Source organism: Elephantulus edwardii, unplaced genomic scaffold (assembly GCF_000299155.1).
Source record: "Elephantulus edwardii isolate Elephantulus edwardi_28Jun2011 unplaced genomic scaffold, EleEdw1.0 scaffold00015, whole genome shotgun sequence".
Lineage (NCBI taxonomy): Eukaryota > Metazoa > Chordata > Mammalia > Macroscelidea > Macroscelididae > Elephantulus > Elephantulus edwardii.
Window position 1 is genome coordinate 9,506,615 of NW_006399765.1, and position 22,539 is coordinate 9,529,153.

The following is a 22,539-nucleotide window of genomic DNA, read 5'->3' on the forward strand; positions in this document are numbered from 1 at the left end:
AGCAGTGTTTTCTGCACAGGGAATGACTGGCACCTTTTTAAAGAATCATTCATCTGCCTTTTGAGGAAGCATTTCTGAATTGTCCATCGCCACCCTTTTCTTCTTGGATACCCATTGCTAAAACACCAATTTGCTGATTGGAGCTGGTCGTTTATTTTGATGCATCTCTGGATCCGGACGAAACATTAAATTGTCTTCCTCAGTTCTCCATCAGGTGTACAGTTTTTAAAACTATCAGTGGCAGTTCAAGTCTTCTGAAAACAGGATGGCATTATATGGCCCATGGTACGTAACAGACAGTATCTAACAACAGTTTCCATTGTAGAATGTTTTCAGATACTTGAATAAAATCCGATCTTTAATGGAAAGCCTGTTGATCATACCTAGTAATGCTTTCCCCCACCTCACCACCCTCTGGAACTTACTGAGTACTAGAAGTGATGCCTTGCCCCTTTTTCCTACATCTCCCTGGGCCCTTACCAGCTCCAGCTAAATCTTGAGACGGTTTGGCTGTGGTTGTGGCTTTGTGGAGAGTGTTGCCATCTTCAGATGCCCTAGGACACTTGGCAGGATCTCAGCACACAAGTGCCACACCTGGTTCTCAGCCCCTGCCCAGCACATGAGAGGTGACTGGCCTCATTGCAGTGAACTAGGCTTAAAGCATCATTTTCAGAGAAGGGGAAAGGGGTTTGTGAGGCATTGTCTCATGTGCCCCTGTCAGGCCCCTTCTCTCGACATGTGTTAGCATGCACGTAGTACTTCATGTTGCCTTTTATTAACTGAATCTGGCCAAAGCCTCCCAGCCATGCTCGTGGCCAAAGGCAGAATGATGCAGGAACTGAATGGATCTGGCCCCCAGGGGAGAAGTGCTCCCTTTTTTGGAGCTCTGGCCTGGATGCAGTTGTCTGAACGTGGAGAGTAGAGGTTCGAGGTGGGATCGTACCACTTGGAGGAGGTAACTGACTTCTGAGAGAGGGTTCAGAAACCCTGAATGCTGCTCTTTCCCCTAGCTCTGCCTCCCCCGGCCCCAGTGCTCACCCTTGCCTCTAGGTGCAAAGGCAGGATGAACAGAGTTGGGGTGTTAGGTGCTGTAGCCTAGATTTCCCTTTCGACTGCTGTTTTCGACTTTAGCACCATCCAAGGAGATGTCCTCCGTTAGGCTGATATAGGAACTAAGTGCCTCCCGGAGCCCCTCGCTGAGGATGGATGCCTCCCCTGTGGCAGATGCCTCAGAAAACAGGAGGGAGCTGCAAAGAATAACAGAAAGCTGAGTCAAATATCTTCTGCTCACCACACATAATACACAGACTTCACCTTTCATCCAGGACTCTGGACTTGTCCTACTCCATCTTGCTCCAACCTGCCCCACTCCCCTCCTGGCCTCCTGAGAGGCTGCCTGTTTGTCCCTCCCCTACAGAATTGGTGAGTCCTATCTGGGTTCCTCATGTTCAGCCAGTGGTCACTGACTCCCAGGAATCCCTCAAGGACCCACTCTTTCCAGGGTTCCCTCCTTACCTGTCCAACTCTTTCCAATTGAGCGGTGGCCTTTGTACGGTCACAGGTGGGGGGATGGCCTTGCCAAGAAGTGGGCCAGTCCTCCGCAGGGCACAGGGCTCCTTAAGGAGGCAGCAGATGTCATCCGCCAGCTCTGAGGGAGAGAGCCAGGCCCTCAGCATGGCTGATGCCAGCCCTACGTTCTTCCCAAGCCTGCCCTCAACCTGAGTGCCTTACACATGGGCCACGGTCCCAAAAGTCAATGTATAAGGCATGAGTTCCAAGCTCTTAGTCTAAAGGAGCCAAGATGTAGTCAAAGCCTTCCTGGGTTAGATCTTGGGAGGCCTAGGTCATTGGCTTTGGATGAGTGGAGCCTCTTTGAGCCCTAGTTTCTGAATAGGAAAGTGCTTAAGGAAGAAGCAAGCTGTGGAATGCTCAAATCTCTAGTAACGTCAGTATCTACTTCTGTGTGAAATGACAGTCTAGAATTCTGCCAGTCGGGTCTCCCAGGAGTGGTCTTTGCTCTCCTGACACTGTGCCCTGGTGACTGCAGCCTCCAGTTCTGTTGAAGGACAGGCACCAGAAGAATCAGAAGCAAAACCAACAACTGCAGCCCTGGAGCTAGTTCCCGTGGGGAGAACAGTGCCTGCTGTCGTGGGGTTTCTGAATCAGAACAGACATCTGGAAACGCTGAAGTTGATAGAGAAGAGCTCACACAGCGGGTCTGTCTGGAATATGCTGGAGTTTGTAGTTTTGCTGTGGGCCTGGATAGAAGGCAGGGCGCCCACGCTTCCAGGTACAGACTGGCACCCTCTTCTCTGAGTCCAGATATTTTCCAGCAGATAACATGCCTGCCCTCCCACACTTCCCATCCCATGAAGGCAGGGGAAAGTCATACCACAGTAATGGTCCACAAGGGCCTGGAGTGAGGGGAAGGTGAGGCGTGGAGAGATGTACAGCCAGCCGTTGTCAAGGCGCTGGATCCGGTAGTGTCTGATCCGATCCCAAGAAGTGGGGCGGCTGAGTCGGACTGACAGAGAGTAACAGCCTGAGGAGGAAAGGGTTCCGTTTGGCACTGAGGCTCTGCTGGGACCCAGGCCCATTCACGCTGGGAGAACAGAGATGAGACATGGCCGTGGGACATGGCCAGAGAAAGGACAGAGCCCTTCTCTCCTGAAGCATAATTAACAACACATTCATAGTAGACTGGGCTTCTGTGGGGATGAGAGGAGCTCACACACACAGCCTTCACCAGAGTCTGGCAAAGTGGAAGCGAACATTGTAGTAGTGTTAAAAAAGACTTGGATGACTGAGCTGTTAGAATGTGAAAATGTGTCAGTGGCTCTTGGTTAGGACCTAGAGAAATAACTCTCTTAATATTATGATGCACTTCGGAATTACTAGTCTGACATTAACTAATCAAACTGAAGGGAGCACTGGTGGCCTACTCTGTTAACTCTAAGGCGATGCCCCTCTGGAAGTTCAAATCCATGAGCAGCTCTATGGGAGAAAGATGGTCAATCTTCCCCTCATTGAATTTATAGCATGAGAAAAGCAATGAAAGGTCACTGTGAGGGGCTCTGATTCCACAGTGGTGAGTGTAAATGAGTCAAGCTGAACAAAGTAATACGTGAACAAGAATATGCATGAAGTTATTATTTTAAATGCTAAAATCAGTAAATGGCCCATTAGCCCTGAAAAGAATAATACTGGATTATAGAATGTAATACCATAAAGCAGTAAAAATAACCACTACGCATATAAGCATACAAAAATCTTAGGAGCAGAAGTATCAAGTCACAGAAACATTCAGCATTATTTAAAGTTCAAGGCAGCCAAGACTCCGTTGTATAGTAGATAAGGATATATGAGTGGCAAAGCAATGAGGAAAAGCAACAGAATGATTAACACAGTGGAACATGAAAAGGGTTTCAAAAAGATTATTTCTTAAACTGTTATGCAAAAACATGGATATTCAGTGTTTGGGTTTTTTACATTAGTAATTAAACTGTGTACACATACACACACTTTTTAAAATCCACCGCCATGCAGTCAATTCCAACTCGGTGACCTTCCATAAAATTTCTGATGCTATAAATCTTAATGGGAAGAGCGTCCTATGAAGCAGTTGCTAGACTTGCACTGCTGGAGATGTACATCATTTTGCTTAGCAGTGCAACGTGCTATAGACTACTGGAACTTGTACAAATACAAACTCCTGAAATTTACTGCCTTCAAGTCAGAATGAACTTGTAGCTGATCCTCCTTTGAAATGCATGGGAGGAGACTGTCCATCCTTCTCCAAAAAAGCCACTGGGTGATTTGAATCTCTTGAGAGGTACCACCTTATCTTAGAAGCCCAACTCCTTGCTGAGGACACCAACAAACAAAAACCTGATAACATGATTTTTTTCCCATTTTTCAAATGAAATTTAATTTTTAAAAATTAAATAATAGAACCACTTAGGAGAACAAAGCATATGACCGGGGGGAAAAAGAGAACATTTATTTGCTTTTTTACAGTTAACAATTGATCAAGGTCAAATGAGAATAGAGTGTTACCTTAGTTACATGTAGCCACTGTCACTTCCATTATTGCATAAGTTTTATATGAACTATCACAGAATTCTCAGACCCTCCCTATGAAGTAGGTCCTTTTATCCTCATCTGATAGATAAGAAAATCATGACAGAAAATGTGCAGCAAATGGTAGTCACCCTGTTACTTAACCTTTCTTCAGCGGAACATCAACAAAAGGCAGATAGGATTAACTATATGCTGTCTATAATAAATGTGCTTTAAATATCAAAACACAGGTTAAAAATAATGACACATCATGCAAATATTATTTGTAGACCAAACCCCAAACGTGTTGCTCTCCAGTCTGGCCCTACTCATAGTAACCCTGTAATCTTTCTCCCTGAGGGGATGGTAGGTTTGAACTGCTGATCTTTTGGTTGGCAGTCAAGCGCTTAACCACAATACCACAGGAAAGCTAATATTAGATGTAGAATTCAAGCCCAAAAATATAAGAAATAAAGAGGAACATTTCCTAATGACAAAATAGTCATCATAGGGAAAAAACAAGCTACTTGTATGAACCCAATTATAGAAATTCAAAATACATGATGCAGAATTGACAAGATAAATAACCATAATCGTAATTCCTAGGGAGCTCTGGTGACCTAGTGGTAAGAAACTGCACTGAAATCCCGAAAGCGTGCATGGTTCAAATCCACCAGCTGCTCTGCAGGAGAAAGATGGGCAATCTCCTCGCATGCAAATAAACTGTCCCTGAAAACCTGCCAGAGGGTCAGCTATGGGTTGGTTCTGACTCGATGGTACACAACAATTATAATAACTGGAGATTTCAACACTCTCAGTAATTGATGAGACAAAATTGCTAGGGATAAAAGCAGTTTCTATAATAGCATCAGCCAATTTGATCGAATTGATACAGGGCAGTAGACCCAACAATACACATTTTTCTTTTAAGTACACATGGAACATTCAAGATAAAGTACATTCTAAGTGATAAAAGCCAATTTAGAACCCAAAACAAAACAGCCAGTTTGAAGGACTGAGATGATTTCTGAGCAGCGTGGCCTGGCAGAGGCAGGCTGGAGCCTGAGAGTCTGGATTTTAACATGTTTTGCTGTGGGTTCCTGCGCACTTGGTTCTGAGAGCAGCCACTGTTCTATGACGTCACTTGGGCTTCTAGTGCAGCACTGTTCAAAAATTTTTTTTAACCACAAACCAGTGTGAAATTTTACACTATGACCCAGGGCCCACAGAGTTATAAATAGCCGAAGCAATATGTGCCCCGACCTGATTGAGGGCCTCCGTGTTTCCTGTTCCTTCACTAGGTCCTCCCTGGTCCTCAGCCATCCAGTCAGCTGATCTCCTCTCTGGCTGCACATCAGGATCACCTGGGAAGCTTTCTGGATTCCAGTGTCCAGGTCGCACCTCTGATCAGTTAAACCAGACTGTAGTTTTGTGGGGTTTTTTTAAGCTCCCGCAGGTGATTCTGATGTACAGCTAACGACTAGATTGGTGGTGAGTCTCCCCCCCCCAAAAAAAGCTTCATCAGCATCACCTGAGACTAGTGAGAAATGCAAGTTCTCAGACCCACTGACTCATCCGCTCTGGGGTAGGACCCAGATGTTTTTTGACACCAGCTCAGGTCAAATGCCTTCTGGATCCACAAATGAATTATGACAAATACTGTCCCAGAAGCCCCAGGAGAGCAAGTGATAGTACCAGGAACCTACGTACCTCAAGTATCAAGTGTCAACTCCACATATTTAAATAAGAGTTTGATTTCCTGCCAGGGTCTAACACTGTCATACTGATAGTATACAAGCCAGAAAAACAACACATGTTAGACAGTCGTTCCCACCACATACAAGAAAAATTCCATATTAATGCCCTTTTCAAACAGTTTCCACCTCCACAGATCTGCCTTCAATGTAGCTCTTTTCCTCCCTGCCCCATTCTTCCCTCATTAGACTATAATATCGAATACACAGGTTGGCATATAATTCCTGCGGATCAGATTTCACTCACTGCTCATTTTTGCAGAAGAAGTTTTATTTTAACACAGAAAAAGAAAAAAAATTGTTAGCATCAGGGAAGCCTCTGCTTTTCCTGGAGAACTGACAAATTTCTGCCTTTTTTGATAACGAATGACAGCTGCATTCTAATTTGTTCTCTTTTGGTTTTCACTGTGGGGAAACACAGGGTCAAATGTAACCCTATTCCAGGGAAGAGCTGGATGAGTCCTTCAAGTTTTCTCCGTCATCTCTGTTCGCTGCCTGTAAGGAGCGCTTTCTTAGGAAGCGGTAGGAAGACACAGTCACCATGCTCTAAGGGGTCAATGAGGCCTGAGAAGCGTTGGAAGCGGAGCAGAGAGAGCAGCTGAACACGCAACACTTCCTGTGGCTTTGCAAGCTCACGGGGCCTCGAGCGCCCAGCCCGGCCTTCAGCACCCCTGCCTCAGGCAGCACCCTCCTGTGGTTTCCTGTTTGTCGCTGCTGTACAGGGACTAGCCCCCCACCCCAGCCTGCCTGGGTGTATGTGAGGGTGGGAGTGCTGCTGCTGCTGCTACCTGGAAAAAAGCAACAGGAGGGGTCGACCAGGAGAGGTGGAAAGAGGAGGAAAGGCAAAGAATGGCTGGAGGAGCCCAGGAGGGAGAGCTCAGTAGAAAAGGAAGCAAAGGCCCTGTCAAGCCCATCACAGAAGGTTCAGTTAGGTTTGGCACTAGGTGACATATCCTCTGTCCCAAATATTTCCTCCCTCATCTCACACTGTGCTTGCAACTTTGAGGGAAGCCGAATATCAAATTTAATAATAGTAGACCCAATGCTGCTGTATCAGGAAATGAGGGAAGCTTAATACAAACTGAAGGTCACCTTGTGGCACTAGGGCGTTCCCTAGGAGTCAACATTGTTCTTAGTTTGTATCAACTGAATCCCTCCTTCCTGAGATTAGCATAAAGAGGAACTTGGCCTTATCTGTAAAAGACTTCACCATTATCCTTTGTTTTGTACTTCCTTGTGATTTTACTTTTTTTACCTTCCTTATGATTCTAAATAAATACTCAGAGAAGCATGGCTTGAGGCCTTCAGTCATGGGAACTGTTGACCCCCTGTTTTTCACACTCTCTGTTCTATATCATTCCTGGTAGTCTGTCTCATTATTAATAATTATAAAATTATTTCATTCTTTGGGACCCTTGGTCTGCAACACAACTCTATCATTACTGTCACAGCAAAACCTAAACCCTGCTGCCCTCAAGTTGATCAGACTCAGAGCGGCCTCCATCTGGTGTTTTCTGAGGCTGTAAGTCTTCATGAGAAGAGACTGTTCATTTCTGTCCCTCGGACCAGCTGGTGGGTTTGAACCACCACCTTTTTTGGTTAGCAGCCCAACATGCTACCACAGAAAGTCTTTTTAGAGTGTCTGGAGTGAGGCACACGGTGGCCGGCTTTGAATCCTGGCCTCGTGTCCTCAGGAAGTATTTCTCTCAGGCCTCAGAACAACTCTGTGGGGGCTGCATTTCCATTTCACAGATGAGAAGTGTGATGTGACATGGCCCTGCTTCTAGCTGGGCCTCTTGTCCTGATCACAGTGCAGAGAGGAAGATCCATGAAATCATTTCCTGGCTCGCTCTGCTACTAGCCCAAAGCAGAGATACAGTCAACACCTCAATTCCTCTCCCTACCCCTAAGTCATTTAGCTCCTGTCAACCTGGAAGGAGAAACCTGGTCTGGGAAAGGAGACTTTGTGACGACATTCGATCACAAGTGCCAGCTCCCACAATGGTGCTCAGCCTGGATCCCTGCTCTGGAGTACAAGCTGTGGGACATTCACTCCCACTTTGACAAATCCAAGTGACCCACCTGCTCCTAATAGCAACATGTAAACCCCAATCCTTCACACTGGGCCTTCTGTCCTGACCTCCAAGGCATGTCACAGTTATCTCCTGGCATTCAAGGGAAAAACCCTTGACATCAATGGAAATTTTCAAGCTGTCTACATGATGTAACACTAGCTTCTAGGGACCAAGGGCCACACCAATGATGCCCTAGGCCTCTCCCAACCCCACATAGTGGCCATCTGAGGTTTATGTGCTGAATAAAGGAATATGAATTGACTATTAGAAGACCTTTGACGAGATGGATTGATTCTGTGACTGGAGAGGTGGGAATAAGTGCATTTGAGATGGCTAGATTGGCACAGGATAGAAGAGTGTATAGAGCTCTTGTGCATAGGGTTGCTATGAGTCGCAAGCGACTCGATGGCACATAACAACAACAACAATGCACCGAATGAGAAAAAGTTCTCATGTTCAAAAATGTTGGGGCAATGTCTATATCTAAGTCTGGTCTTAATATGCAGTTAATGGTTTAAAACATCTCTCCTTGAGAGAGGAATAAGATTTTCAGTGTCTCCCAAACTGACCATCCCTTTTATTGTAAATCAAGTTGTCCTGGGGACCCAATTTGAAAATCACTGTTCTTCAGTCTCTCTGTGCGCGCGCGCGCACACACACACACACACACACACACACGATGTTATTCAGGAGAAAACCCAAGTTTCTTAGCCTGCCACTGAAGGCTGTTTATGCTCTGGCCTTGTCTGCTTCTACTAGGCTTCTGTCCTGTATGTTTAGGACTTGTGGGGAACACCAGACATTCTTGTGCCTCAGTCTAGCTTCCTCACAGCTTTCTTTAATTGCTCCTCTGCCTTCAGCAGCACTCAGGTTGCCTGTTATCACCTGTCCCCACCTCCCACCAGACTGGGCTTTAGATGGTTCCATATAAGGCTCGGCTCAGGGACTTTCCATTGGCTGAAAGAAAGACCCACAAGTCAGACGTGGCCCATTTTCTGGGAAGGGTCTGTAGGCTCCTCTCCCCCCTTCCAGAAAGGTAGGAGAAGAGCTATGCTCACCCACCTCTCCGGCTCTGGCTCTCCCGGATGAGGAAGGCCCCTCCGGCGTTCCCTGGAAGCAGCAGCAGCTCCTCCGCCTTCTCCCGGCTCAGGCCCTCGTACAGCCACCTGCGAGTTTTGGGACAGGAGCAAGGGAGTGAGGGAGGTGGACCAAGACTGCTGGCCCCATAGAAGGGGCTCTGGGACCCCCTGCCCACTTTGTGTGATGAGGAGGGCCATGATCTCTCTGGGCCTCTATCCATATTGTGAAGGGCTGTTTGGGGGTCTGTGTGGGCCCCTTCACTCTGCTAGCCTGGGACTAGCTCCAGAGTCCTGAGAGGACAACTTTATGGGGCCAGCCTGGATTCTTATTCCCAAATTCCTGGGAGGCTGTGCAAGGTTCCCCATTCTACCCACACAGCCCTCATCTTTGCAAGAATTACCCCTCCATGTCTTGCGATGTTTTTGGAGCTCTTCCACCACCACCCCCCACCCTCTGCGCTGTATGTCCCTTTTCCCGTTCTCCACGACCAGAGTCCTGGCCACTCTCTGCCCACGTGGTACCACTTCCTCTATGAGGCCTTGCCAGGCCTCCTCCTCGAGGTTCCCTCTCGCCTCAGCACAGGGCTGGGCAGACAGGACGATACTGTGGGAGGGGAAGGCAGGTTTCCCTGAGATGAGAACTCACCCATGGGAGACTTTGGCCACGTGGGTGCTGGGGATGCTGTACTCTCTGCCTGAGACTTCTGACAGCACTGTCCACCAGTCTCCATCCCTAGACAGAGAAGGAAAGCTGGGGCTCGGAGAACTGCATCACCCAAGCTTCTCAGGCTTCCTGGGACCAGCCAGCCAGTGCTGGCACCGCCTGGCATGGCTCTCCTCCACCCACCACTTCTCCCTGCAGGTGTATTGAGCTGAAACCCCACCATTATGACCCCATGTAAATCTAGCAATAAAGGCCAGGCTGCAGATTGCTTCCCAGGAGGGAAGAGCCTCGGATCCCAGCCCTAGCCCTGAATTCCACCAGCTCATCTTCAGAGCAGGGCTGAGGGCATCCTGCTCCAGCAACACCCCAGCCGGTGCTCCCCAAAATACTTACTCAGAGATGACGGTCAATGGGTCTCCCAGCCGCAGTGACAACTCGACTTGCTCCCCCACCGGGAAACTGCCCAGGGCCACAGCTGTGGCCTTGCTCCTCTCTAGAAGAAGGGACAGACATAGCCACCATCTGAACAGATTTCCTTTTGATGTGCCATCTAGCAGAGTCTGGCCTGGTTGTGGGTGCCCCTCACTAATCCTCCCACAAGTGTGGAAAGTGCTGGCATGTCTGTTCTGGCCAGAGCAACTCTCCACTCTGAGGCTTTTCCAGTGGGGCCCAGCGGAGCTTGGGGTACAGAGATGGTTCCCGGGGAGCCTCAGGAAAAACAAGGCTCTGGTTCCAGTGCTGTTTTCTGCACAGCCCTTTATAGAATATTGTGATCACAGTACATGTCCCCAAGACACCTGGAAGCCTGCAGTTTCAAGCAGGTTTAGGTGCAAACCTGTCAGTTCACCTTCTGGAAGGTCATGAAGGGATGAGAACTGGTTGGAGGGCTGAGAAGACTGGCAAAGGAGAAACTCAGAGCCTTGAAGCAGGGACCAGAGTTGGGGGTCATGTGGATGTCTTTGGGCGGGCACGAGAAAAGTTTTTCAGTACTGAATGCTGCAGGAGTGGGAGGTCTGATCACCTTCCCCTAACACTGTGGAATTTTGCTGACCCCCTCATTCCAGGCTGTGGGATCCCTTGTGGAGATCACACTCCCCAGGCTCTCCAGGCTGCTGATAGGCCCTGAAGTCACACAGCATGGCTCTGGAGACAATGCGTGTAGGGCATGAGGGTGGAGAGGCTTGCTCTGGCAGCATCACACTGTCCCCCGGCCCTGGTCCAGATTGACAGGTGTAGGTCCGAGTGCCCACTGAGGAAAGGTGTCACTCCCAAGCCCACCATGCCAGGTTTGGCTTGGAGCAGGTGGCCAGTAGGTGTGTGTGTCAGCCCAGTGTCCTGGCCATCCAGGCTGCCATCACTTACGGGGCACCTGCTGTGTGCCAGTCCCTGATGCTTTATGCATCAGCTTCCTTCGTCCACACAGCTGCCCCTTGAGGTCAGGTCTAGGGTTGTCCTGTCACCATTGTACAGCAAATGTGATTCACCAACAGTCACGAGGTCAGGAAGTGAAGGGATAGCTCTTATGCCACACCACCCTGCCTTCCACTCCTGTGGGGCACCGTGGGTGGCTGCTCACTGGCCCAGGTTTGGGCGGAACTGGCACGGGACAGCAGGCCATCTCAGGAAGGGCCCAAAATCCGCAGGCCTGTCCGGCCAGTCTGTTCCTTCTGTCTGCTCACCTGGCTCTCCTGAAAGCCAAGCCCTCCCTTTCCCTTACCCTCTCCCACCCTTGTGGATCTGCCTGGGGACAACAGCTCTGCCTTCTCCCCAGGAGGCTGAGGTGTAGAGATGAAAACTGGCAAAGCCAGAGTGGCCCAGGAATCACTTCTCAAGCCCCCCATCACGTGAGGAGTGATCCCAAGGACATAGTGGTCATGTGGCCTGATACGGGGTCTGGACGGCAGGCAGCCAGTGGCTCACCCCCTCAGCACAGGAGGCTCATTCCTTCTCCTCTCTGGGGTCAGCCTGCTCCCGAGATCAGGCTCTTCTGTGCCTGCTTGGGGATTCGTATCCTGAAAAACCTATTAGACCTAAGCCCTAATCCCAAAGGTGCATGGTTCAAACCCACCAGATGTTCCACTGGAGAAAGAGGAAATATCTCCTTCTGAGCCAGTCAGATCTGATTTTATGGTACACAACAAGGGGGGGGGATAAATAAAATTTTTAAAAAAGAAAAAACCCAAAAAACAAAAAACAAAAAACCCCAAAAGAAATCCCTAAACCCTAATCCTCTTGGATGAGGTGGGCTCATTACCCTATTTTTTCTTGTAGCAAAGAGAAAAGTGAAACTTGAAAGTATATTAATATAAGAAGCTACAAAAAGCAATTAAGACTATCAAGAAAGCTGTTTATCATCTCTTAGGTGCTCCTCTCTGAAGGAGTCAAGGTCACAGGATGGCCTCTTGATAGAGTGGAGGCTGCTGGAGGTGGCATGGGGAACAGAGGGATGGACAAGGCTCATGGATTGTGGAGGGACCTGGAGGTGGACACTGCAAGGCAAGGGAGAACCTGCCTTGTGTTGTGATGGCAAGAGTAGACTGTGACTGTGGAAATGGACAGGCTTCATCACATCCTCCCAGACACGTACACAGACCCCACAGTGACCTCAGCGTGACGCTACTCGGAGCCCAGTGGTCTCTCCTCCTCCACTGTGTTGTCTCTGCTGCACTCGGCCTGGCTGACCCAAGCAAACATATGATACTTGAGTCAACAACACAAACAAGTATGTGGCGGTTGTCTTCCTACATGTATGGGTAGAAAGAACAAGGTAGCTTTGTGCCCTCCAAGAAAGGCTGGCCTAGTTCACATTGGAGAGGTGCTGCTATCTGTCCCTATTCCCTGATTGTCTCCCCCACTGCATACATACCTGATCCTGATTCACCTTTGATCATTACTTCTTGACAGAAACATCTTTCCTCCAGGAAAATGCCTTTGATGAGGCGCCTTCACACACACATCCACACCCACACCCTCCCTCTCTCTTTTAGTTAGTCTTTTAAAACACACTGCCACCAACTTTTAACAAAGCAATAACTACTAAGTGGTTCAACATCTGTCTCTGAGATGTGGTTGTCTCTGGACAACAGGACTGTGCCTGTTATGTCCACTGCTGGGTCCCCAGGTCCTGGCATAACATCTGACACATAGTAAGCATCAGTAGATTTAAGATGGGGTTCAAGTGTGGATGGATGACTCCCAGAGAGGGGCTGGCCAGGGACCGGGTAAATCAGACTCATCTTACCCAAAGAGACCGTAGTGGAGAAGAATGAGGAGCAGTCCTTGGGGCCCCATGCACGGAGTACCCCCAGTTCACCTGCTCATTAGCAAGCAGGAGGTGGTCACCTCCTCCACCATCCTGGCCTGACGCAGAGCAACCTTGGGGCCACTGGCCATAGCTAAACTCAGGAAACTGAGGTGGAGTGCCACGTCATTTCTTCCTGTGGAGCCTCCTCAAGGCCAGGCTCTCTGTACAGATTGAGCAGTTAAAAGGAGATGCTCTTCCTTCACCAGAGTCTAGAGTATTGACACCCGTGGCATCGGGCCTGCTGGTATCAGGTGGGAGAGTGGGAATGACCCCCTCCCATTGTGGGGGTGTGTGTCAGGCATCTTTGTTCATAAGACTCCTGTTTAACTGTCTACACACCCCCACCTGAAAACAGCGCTTGCTTTAGGGTGATCTTACCATCCCAATCCCAGATCAGGAGTGATCTGAAAATGGATTTGTGTGCTACGTGAAGAAAGAAAAATTTGACATAAAGTATTAGACCTTCCAGAACATGATTGTTCAGCTGTCCTAGGGAGCTCTGGTGGCAGTCTGGAAGAGACTGAACTACTAACCCAAAAGTGGGGCCTGTCTAACCCAAAGGTGGTTCAAATCCACCAGAGGCTCTTTAGTAGAAAGATGGCAATTTCCTCCCATGTGATGTACAGCCTCCAAGAACCCAATGGAGAATCAGCATTGATTCTGACTTGATGGCATGTGTTTTGAGTTTGCGCTAAAAACAAAAAGGTTTTAGTCAGGACTCTAAGAAGTTCTCAGGTAGAGGTTCAACATATGCCAGTGAGGGTCAGCATATGCAGATTGTTGTTCTACCATTGGGTAGAAATCGACTCATAGCTGACCCTCCAGCAGGTTTTCAGAGGCAGTTAATTCGCATAGGAGTTGATTGCCCATCTTTCTTTTGTGCGGCAGTTGGTGGGTTTAAACTGTGTACCTCTGGACTGGCAGCTCAAGTCTTACCACTAAGACACTAGTGCTCCTTAAGTATATACACAGCATACGTTAATCTTTCTCCAATTAAGATCGCTCTAATGCTGCATTGCAATCCTGAAGGCACGTAGTTCAAGGTTACTTCTGACTCTGTGGTACAGAACAACAACAATTTTTCTTTAAGTATTTCACAGGACTTCTTAGGGTAAGAGGAGGCATTTTGAGCATCAATATCCAAAAGGACCTGCAGCAAGAATGGACATGTCTTGTGATTCTGCGCTGTCCCATGTCCAAGGTATGCGTGGTTATTAGCCATCTATTGAGATTGAAGAACTGCTTATTTTGTTTTCATTATATTTAGGTAGCCCTACATGACTACTGGGTACTGTAACAAGGTATTTTATTTTTTGAAAGTTACAGACATTAGTGTCTTAGAGTTGCCAGAGGAGTCTCTGAATCAACGATTTTGGAAGGAGGGAAGCTTTTGGAGACTCCAGATTCAAACCATACCTTCCTGATTTGATGTTCTAGGTAGCGTCTGCACCCTCTCACATAGTACGTCTGGTCATTTCATGTTTTTAATGTTGGAATATCAGCTCCACAAGAGCAGAGAGTCTGGCTGGCTGGCTCACTGGGACTCAGTGATGGACACACATATCTGATGAAGAGTTGGAGATGGCCAGGAAGGCCTAGAGAACCAGGGTCCTTGTGGTGCTTAGCAAATGGCTTGTTGCCTCATGTCCCATGACTTACCTGCTTGCACAGGCACATGTCCTTGACCTTGGGCAAGGGGGCTTGAACTTGGACTAGACAGGCTTCTTCTTCTGCTGGGCAGACTTCCCATGACTCATCAACAAAACACTTAGAAGTGCATTCTTGAGAGAAACCTGAAATGCAGACAAGGTTTCAGTGAGACAGAGCGCTGGCTCCTCAGCTCAGTCCTGTGAACTGCAGCCCACTGGAACGAGACTCTAGCTCCACAGTCAGGTTTTGAAGACTTTCTGTGAACCAGACCCTGCTTTCTCTGCATCTCATCTTTTCTACACTGCCACCATGCTCTATTCTTCCTGTTCCTGAGCTTTTGCTTGTAGGGTGCCTCCTCTCACTACACTATGAAATGCTCTTTCCTCCCTCTGGGCTTGTCTGGATCCCACTCTCCCTTAGGAAGCTTTCTTCAGTCTCTTAAACCTGGTGGATTACATATTTGAGTTCCTCTGTCCCACTATGAAACAATTCTGATATAGGGCTCAATTCTGTCATCGAGTTGCAGGGGATAGCAGCAGGGCAGTGAGGTCACTCACACCAGGAACATGACTAAGGTGAGGGGCGGGTGAGGGGATGCAAGAGGGCTCAGGAACAGAAAACACTATTACTGGTGTTATGGAGCGAAGTAAATTTAGTAGGGTGGGAGTATGCTATATGACACAGTGATGATGTGCAAGCTTTGGGGTGCATCTCCTCTTTCCGTGCCCCCATTTCCCTATCTGAAATATGGGAATAATAATGATGCACACCATGTGGGCAGGACAGATAATGCACGTGAAAGCCTGACTGGGGCCTATTGTCCTGAATGTCACCAGACTTTTCTGGGGGTCCTCCCTTCCATTTTCCCTTCTCTTATGTGAAAATTTTAATTATTCATTTATTAGCATGTTAGCTTGTTTAATCTGTCATTCTTCTGTAGCTCAATGGGGACAAAGGACCTCTTTGTCTGCTGGTTTCCTCTGCATTCAATATACATTGACTTTATGAGTGATTCATTAGTCAATTAAAAAGACCCTTTGACTGGGTATCTTTAGAATAATCTAAATTCCTAGATTTCTGGGATAGTGCTGAGTGGTCAGTTCTTAGAGAAGGCCATCATGCTTGGGAAGGTGAAGGGTCAGCAAGATGAATTGACATGGTGAGTGTAACAATGGGATCAAGTCAACTGCAGCTCGTGAGGACGGCACAGGATAAGGCAGGTTCAGATCTGTTGGACACAGGGTGACTATGAAGTACAGTCAACTCGATGCACCTAACAACAACAGTACATTAAACAGGGGGGGGGACTGGGGGTGAATTTTACATTTCTTTTATGATTATTTTATTCCACTTTGTGGAGACAAGCTTCTGCTGAGCTGGTATTCACCGAGCCTCTGAGCTGTGCTGGGCCTGGTGCCAAGGGCAGGGGGATTTACTGAAAGGGTGTCAGAATGCTTGCCCTGGGAGCCCACAGGATGGTCTAGCGACCACCTTCTTTATCTTCAAACCCTGTATTGTGCTTCTGTGAGGTCAGGTGTCTGTCAGCATGGTCGAGGGATTTCCATGGCCCAGTGGACCAGTCACATATGAGCACTACATGCAGGGGGTGTCAGATACCTTTATCTGTGTAGGACATTATCCCCTCTACCCTTCAATCTCATGTCAACATGTGCTTCTGTCCACCCTGTTCCTGGTGAGTTCAGCAGTCATCAGGGTGGATGTTCTTGAACACAGATGGGTTCATCACACAGAAAAGGCTCCTGCTAGGTACTTGGTGCTCAGCTTTGGGATCCTGGACACTAGCAGACAAGTCATCTGCTGCCTCCTGCATCCCTTTCCTTCCTTCTTCAGCCTAGGTTTTCAATATTCTTGCTGCTTTCCCATTAGGTCTGAGGAATAGGCTACATGCTTAACTTCACAGGTAAGAGTGTAGAAAAGCTCAGGGAGAGATCTGCCTTGAGCAGCAATCCAGCTCTCCCTGGGTGACCTCGGGCAAAACCTGGAACCTTCCTGAGTCTCATCTGTGAACTAAGGTTCGCAGTATCAGTTCCAGAGGGTTGTGGGAGAATTGCCGCCCGGTGTAGGGTAGGTTCTCGGTAAAGGTTTGTTTCTTTTCCTTTCCGTCAGCAAGACAGTCACCACAATCATCAACTGCAAGAATCTCCACTGCAGGTGGAGCTGGGGGATGGGCCTGGGGCCCACGGAGGTGGGGAGCTGTACTCTCAGGGTGGAAGGCACCCCCCCCCACCGCCTCCATGCACAGCTCTCTCTACCTGGTCTAGGCAAGGCCATGGAAACCCCTGGGGGCAAGATGAAGGTCTTGGGGGAAGACAGGCCTAGGAGGAGGGCACACTGGTCAATTTATTAAGAGAAAATTTACATACATTCCAGTAACTTATTATGGTCATTTTAGGGGTCCCCAAGCCAGTGCAAAGTATAGGAATGCCAACACAAAGGTCTGAAGTTCAAACCCTTCAGGGGCTTGACAGAAGTCCTGGCTTAGGGAGCCCTGTGTGACAGGTTACTCTGTCACATGGGAACCACCAAGTTGGAACCAACTAGGCTAGTGCTTGGAAGTTAGTAAAAGGCAATGGAGATTAGCATGCTGGCCACAGCGATATTTCTCATACTCTCACTAGATCCTTAGAAAACTGTAGGAGGGGTCTGACCAGGTTTCCATCTCATTTCACATAAAATGATAAAGAAGATAGGGGCACAGCACTCACACACCACACAGCCTGTGAGTGCAGAGTGGAGACTCCATTCCCTCTGGCTCTCAGCAGTGACTATTTCTGAAGTCCATGTGCAGTGGTGAGGGTTGAGAGATTAATTTGGCCTGAATAAAAGGGAGACCTACCCCTCTCTTTTCACTGAGCGGTCTCACCCTTTTGAGAGGAACTGTAGACTTCAGAGTGACCATTAAAGTCTAGAGATGACAGAGGAGGCAGCTAGCATTTAGGGATTTTTAAAAGCGTGGCCAGAGTGGCCCAAAGATCCCTAAGCAGCTGGTGACCAAATGAGGCCACAGCAGGGCATGAAGACAAGCTGGAGGGATAATGCAGTCCCCCAGAAGTCAGTTAAAGATGGGAAGAGGTAGTGCTGGCTCCTCTGGGGTCCGCAGGAAGCATCCTCCCTACAGCCTCCACAGAGAACTCTTTTTCTCAATATAAAGCCCCTCTTGAATTCCAGTCAACTTCTGACCAAGGAGTGTGTGTGTGTGTGTGTGTCTGTGTGTGTGTAGCATTCTTCTTCACCCAACCCAAGGCCATGGAAAAACAAAATGAAGCATACTTACTGGCTTCCTGTCATCAGAGGCTTGGGGATGGGGCTCGGTTAAGATGCTTGCTTTGACTGGACAGTCCAGGGCTTTAGGGAGTGCCTGTCTTGAAGCTGGCCAATGTTGCTTGTCTTGGAAGTCCCAGGACTCTCAGCAGGGAGGATCTTTAGGGATAGGCTCCGGGTCTTGGCACAGGTTGCTCTGCACCTGACTGTGGTCAGCAGGTTGTGCACCAGGGATAGGACGCGAGCCCTGGACTTCTGAGGGAGGATGTGACCAGGCAGCCCCCTCAAGTGAGCTGGGTCAGGGGGAGAGGCTCTTTTAGAGTTCAGTGCTGCTGGAGTTAGGAGTGCAGGCTCCTTGGAGCTCCCAGCTCACATCTGCAGACTCTGTGGTTCTCACAACCACCCATTTCCTCTGACGGCATCACAGGCCTTCGAGGAGCCACCTTCCCCGAGTTCCTGTTTCTAGGGGAGAAGCTGCTGCCTTGTCATGATCCTGGAGCAAACTCTTCCCTGGTTTTGTGGCTTGGAACACAGAACCAAGTTAGAAGGGGATGCAGAGCTTGAACAAGGTTTGTTAATACTAAAGATTAGTGGAATCCTCCCACATCTTCTTCTAAATGTAAATCTCCAGAGGAACTTCAGAAGCTAAACTTTCAACGCTCCCAAGAGCATCCTTTGATTGGTAGGTATGGGAGGCAATGCCTTTGAGTGATGCTTTTCAACCATGTTAAGACTTTAGAGGAATCACTTGGTTAACTGGTTAAAATGCAGCTTCTGATTGAATAGGTTTGAGGTGGGAGTTATTTCAAGCTCTCTGGGGATGGCTGAGGACCATACTTTAAGTAGCAAGATTTGGACAGTGTTTCTCAGTGAGGGCCCCAAATCAGCAGCCTCAGCTTTACCTGAGAACTTAACATATATTCTCAGGACCCACTCCAAATCCACAGCATCAAAAAGGCAGAGTCTAAGGTCCAGCAATGTTTTAAAAGCCCTCCAGGCAACCCTATGCAAGCCCACGTCTGAAAAAAAAATCACTAATCTGAGCAGCTCTTGTGGTATAAGTGCTTAAGTGGCTGCTAAGTGAAGTTAGGGTTGACGTTTCAAATTCACCAATTGTTCCACAAAGAAAAAAAAATGGAAATGGGCTTCTGTGGATTCCAGCCTTGGGGACTCAACGGAACAGTACTACTCTGTCCTTTAGTCATTACTGACTTGGCCTAGGAGAAAGAATTGCTTTCTGATAGACTTGCCTTAGAGATTGCTGGTCTACCTTCCCTTTCCAGCTCATTAATAGTTCTAAGAATCATACCTATTTGCTGCCTCCCATTAGGGGGTTGAAGGCAGTTCCTCTTTAACATGAAATGGGTTCATTTTGCTGAAACACTCCTGACTCTGGCTCAGACTTCTCAAGACTTTTAAGGTGGCTTGTCAGTTAGAACACCCTTTAGCTTAGGGTCTCAATATCTCTGCTTATCTCTCACTTTCTTCTGGGGAAGGTGTGTTTGATATTTAACTCCAAAGGCACTTGGTAAGCAGAGCAGGAGGTGGTAAGACTAAGCACACCCTCTGCAACAAGGTTTTAATCAGATGTTAGAAAGGATGGCAGCTATGCAAGGACTTGGACCTTAAGAAAAGTCAAAACGGTCTTCGAGTCAATGCTGCCTCCACTGCAATTCTCCACTGGGTTCCTGAGGCTGTAATGGAGAGGGGACAGCTCATCTTTCTCTTTTGGAGCTACTAGTGGATTTGAACTGTTGGAAACAGATTGCCTTTTGGCTAGCAGTGCAACATGCTAAGGACGATGCCGTCAGAACTCCTCAGATGTTAGAATGGATGGCCGCTCCACAAGGATGTGGCCCCTGGTGAGGAGGAAATTGAACTTGGGCTCTGCCGACTGCTCCTGCCTCCACCCCACTCTGATACTGTGCTTATTTGAAGGCACTTTCAAGACTGGTCTCAAGGTACACAGATGAGGCAGGAAGTAGGGAATGGCCATTCTGGCCTCTTCCCAACAGAACTCCACTATCAGTGATCTTGACCCAATTATATAACTTTCCTTAGTCATTCCCTAACTGTGAAATGGATACTTGGTATGTGGGAAACCTTGGCACAGTCATCTTGTATGCCTGACTATCTACTCAGCCATCTCCTTACTTTTCATGAGACACTCGTGTAACTAAAACGACATGTTGTTTGGCTTTCGAGTTCTCAAGGATCATTGGTTGTGGTAAGAAACTGTGCTGTGAAAATGTCCAGCTTTTTTTTGAGTTACACAGTAACTCAATCTCTCCTTGAGCTCCAATATGTAGGTGAGAGGAAAAAACACCAGCAATCAGGTAACAATGAGACATATACAGCTTTATTTAATAATCTGTTAAAAAGTTACACTCTGGCAGAGTGACACATTCCCTATCTCAGCAGAAAGCAAATTAAGTGTCTAAAAAAGCCCCTTCCCAAAATTCAGACCTGTGTAACCCTGAGCTTACACCTGATGTCTTAGGAGCTGGGTCCTGGCTATGTGGCAGGTGGTCTCTCTGCAGCTCTCTTAACCTTCTTGGGAAACTCACTGGCTGGCTGTGACCCCGCCAGAGCAGCAGAGAGCTTCATGTGGACAGGGCTGCCCTTATGTATTGGTCCCATCTCCTACTACAAAAGGAAGTTCAAGAGACAAAAGCTCTTTCTCAGAAATGAGTTAAATAAAATTTAATTTCATTTTATTATGTCTGCTGAAATCAATGTTGTATTTATTAAGCAAGATCATGTGTTAATGTCTGTTCTCACCCCCCTACCCATTTTCTCACCACCTAGAAAATATTGAGGCCACACTACGCTCTTTTCCTGGGACTTAAGGTCCCAGAAACCAGTTCTTTTTCACTGAGGTGGGAGGCACTTCTTGTGGACGCTCTGTAGCTAGTGGCATCCAACACGCAGTGACAGATGCTTGGCTTCTGAAGGGCTCAGCATGTTGTTTTCACCTTTGTTTGCTAAGGGAGGCCAGGAATTAAGCCACACTCACTCCATGGGAAAAATCCCATGTTACATCAGGCTCTTATTGTTCATGGGCTTCTAGCAGAATAAGCCTTTCTTTTATTTACAGAATAAATAGTATTTGTGAATTCATTTGGACAGAAGGATGTGACCGGTCACCCTGCCCACTACTCTCTGTAACAGACTCCCTCATATTTGTCATAGACAATCAGAGCCGCAAAGAGTAATTATGACCTTCCACATTCCTCCAAGTTCCTTTCGCCTAAAGTTATCTTGCAAATCTCATTGACCAACTTGGAGTCAAAAAGAGAATGCAACAGCCCATCAAACAAAGAAATCTGTTCTGTACATTTCCTCTAAAACCACATTTTCATTTCCATTGAAAATGCAGAAAAGAAAAAGTCCCTTTTTTTTCCTTTGCAGAAGCTCTACAAGAAAGCATGTCTAAAATCACAGAGCTATGCATACAAACACAGACATACGTGCTCGCGCACACACAGAGTTGGGATTAAAGAATCTTATCAGATACATAGTTGGGAGAGCACAGGGAAAAGCTGGCAAGAAAAGATATGATTTGGTCTGCTAAAGATGATGGAATGTTAAGAGTTATGGCATGGGAGTGGTTCTTGGTACATACAAAAAAAGGGTCAAGTGGGCAGAGAGAATGATAAATTCAGGCTACAATAGAGAGAAAGGGGGAGAGAGAGATTCAGTGGCCATGCATGAGTTAAAGATAGTAGATGCCAGTTTGCCGGATGAAATGTTGTATTATGGAGTGAACAGATGGACTTGTATGGTCTGGGTATGGGCATCTGTTTAGCAGGACACCTCCATGGTCTCTTGTTTGTCCGGGTCCTCAGAGGACTCAGGGACTCCTTGAGTTCCATCTGACTGATTGCTGATGAGAGACCGGCTGTAGGGACTTTCTCCAGAGCTCAGGCTACTTGACGTTGAGTGGGTTCGTGATCGGGCGAGTCGGGTCATGCTGGCAGACGGTACTGTAAAAAAGAACCAAGAAGACTAGAAGGTGGGGGCCCAGGGTAGCTCAACTAAACTAAAAGCTTCACTAAAAGCTTTATGATGTTCATTCAGCTTCACCAACTCATTCAGGGTGACCCCAAGGACAAGATACAGCCATCTCTATTCTGCAATAGTGACTCTAGGTGAGAATAGCTATATGCAAGGCTGCTTGAATCCTTGGGTCTGGTTAGAATCTCTACAAATTCTAGCTCACAGCAGAACAAGGAAAACCTTAAGCCTGGAATATAGCCTCTTAGCTATGCCCACGCCATACACAGAGTTATTAGGAAGGAGGTTTTGGGAACTCTAATAGGTAAGCAAAACCTGCAGTACATGCAAGACTAAACAACAACAAAAAAAAGACAAACTACACAAGTATGAAAATGTTTCACAAACAGTGCAAGCCTGATACAACGAGACTACCATCCGTGTCCACAGACTACCACTGCTATCTGGAGGAGACAAGTAGGGAGTTGGGGTGTGGGAAGGGCAGGAGACAGGCAGTGAGGCGGGGGTGTGGGAAGGGCAGCAGACAGGCAGGGAGGTGAGGGGTGTAGGAAGGGCAGGAGACAGGCAGGGAGGTGGGAGTGTGGGAAGGGCAGGAGACAGGCAGGGAGGTGAGGGGTGTAGGAAGGGCAGGAGACAGGTAGGGAGGTGGGAGTGT

The 22,539-nt window shown here is 47.7% G+C and overlaps 2 protein-coding genes across 4 annotated transcripts in view; both read right to left on the reverse strand.

The window, feature by feature from the left end:
• Nucleotides 1–1,081: 1,081 nt before the first annotated feature.
• Nucleotides 1,082–14,685, reverse strand: SLA2 (Src-like-adaptor 2). The gene is made up of 7 exons (XM_006881707.1): nucleotides 14,595–14,685; nucleotides 10,025–10,124; nucleotides 9,614–9,700; nucleotides 8,951–9,054; nucleotides 2,393–2,542; nucleotides 1,516–1,648; nucleotides 1,082–1,247 (listed from the first exon to the last, which is right to left on the reverse strand). The coding sequence occupies exons 1-7, from the start codon at nucleotides 14,683–14,685 to the stop codon at nucleotides 1,082–1,084; spliced, it is 831 nt and encodes a 276-aa protein (XP_006881769.1).
• A 6,589-nt stretch (nucleotides 14,686–21,274) lies between these two features.
• The window catches only part of NDRG3 (NDRG family member 3), a 103,107-nt gene continuing 101,842 nt past the window's right edge, over nucleotides 21,275–22,539 (reverse strand). The window contains exon 12 of one of the 3 annotated variants that reach the window (XM_006881502.1): nucleotides 21,275–21,853. In XM_006881502.1, coding sequence (XP_006881564.1) covers nucleotides 21,672–21,853 — 182 coding nt within the window. In that variant the 3' untranslated portion in view covers nucleotides 21,275–21,671. The remainder of the gene's footprint in view (nucleotides 21,854–22,539) is intronic. The other 2 variants (XM_006881501.1, XM_006881500.1) reach the window with 2 other exon arrangements.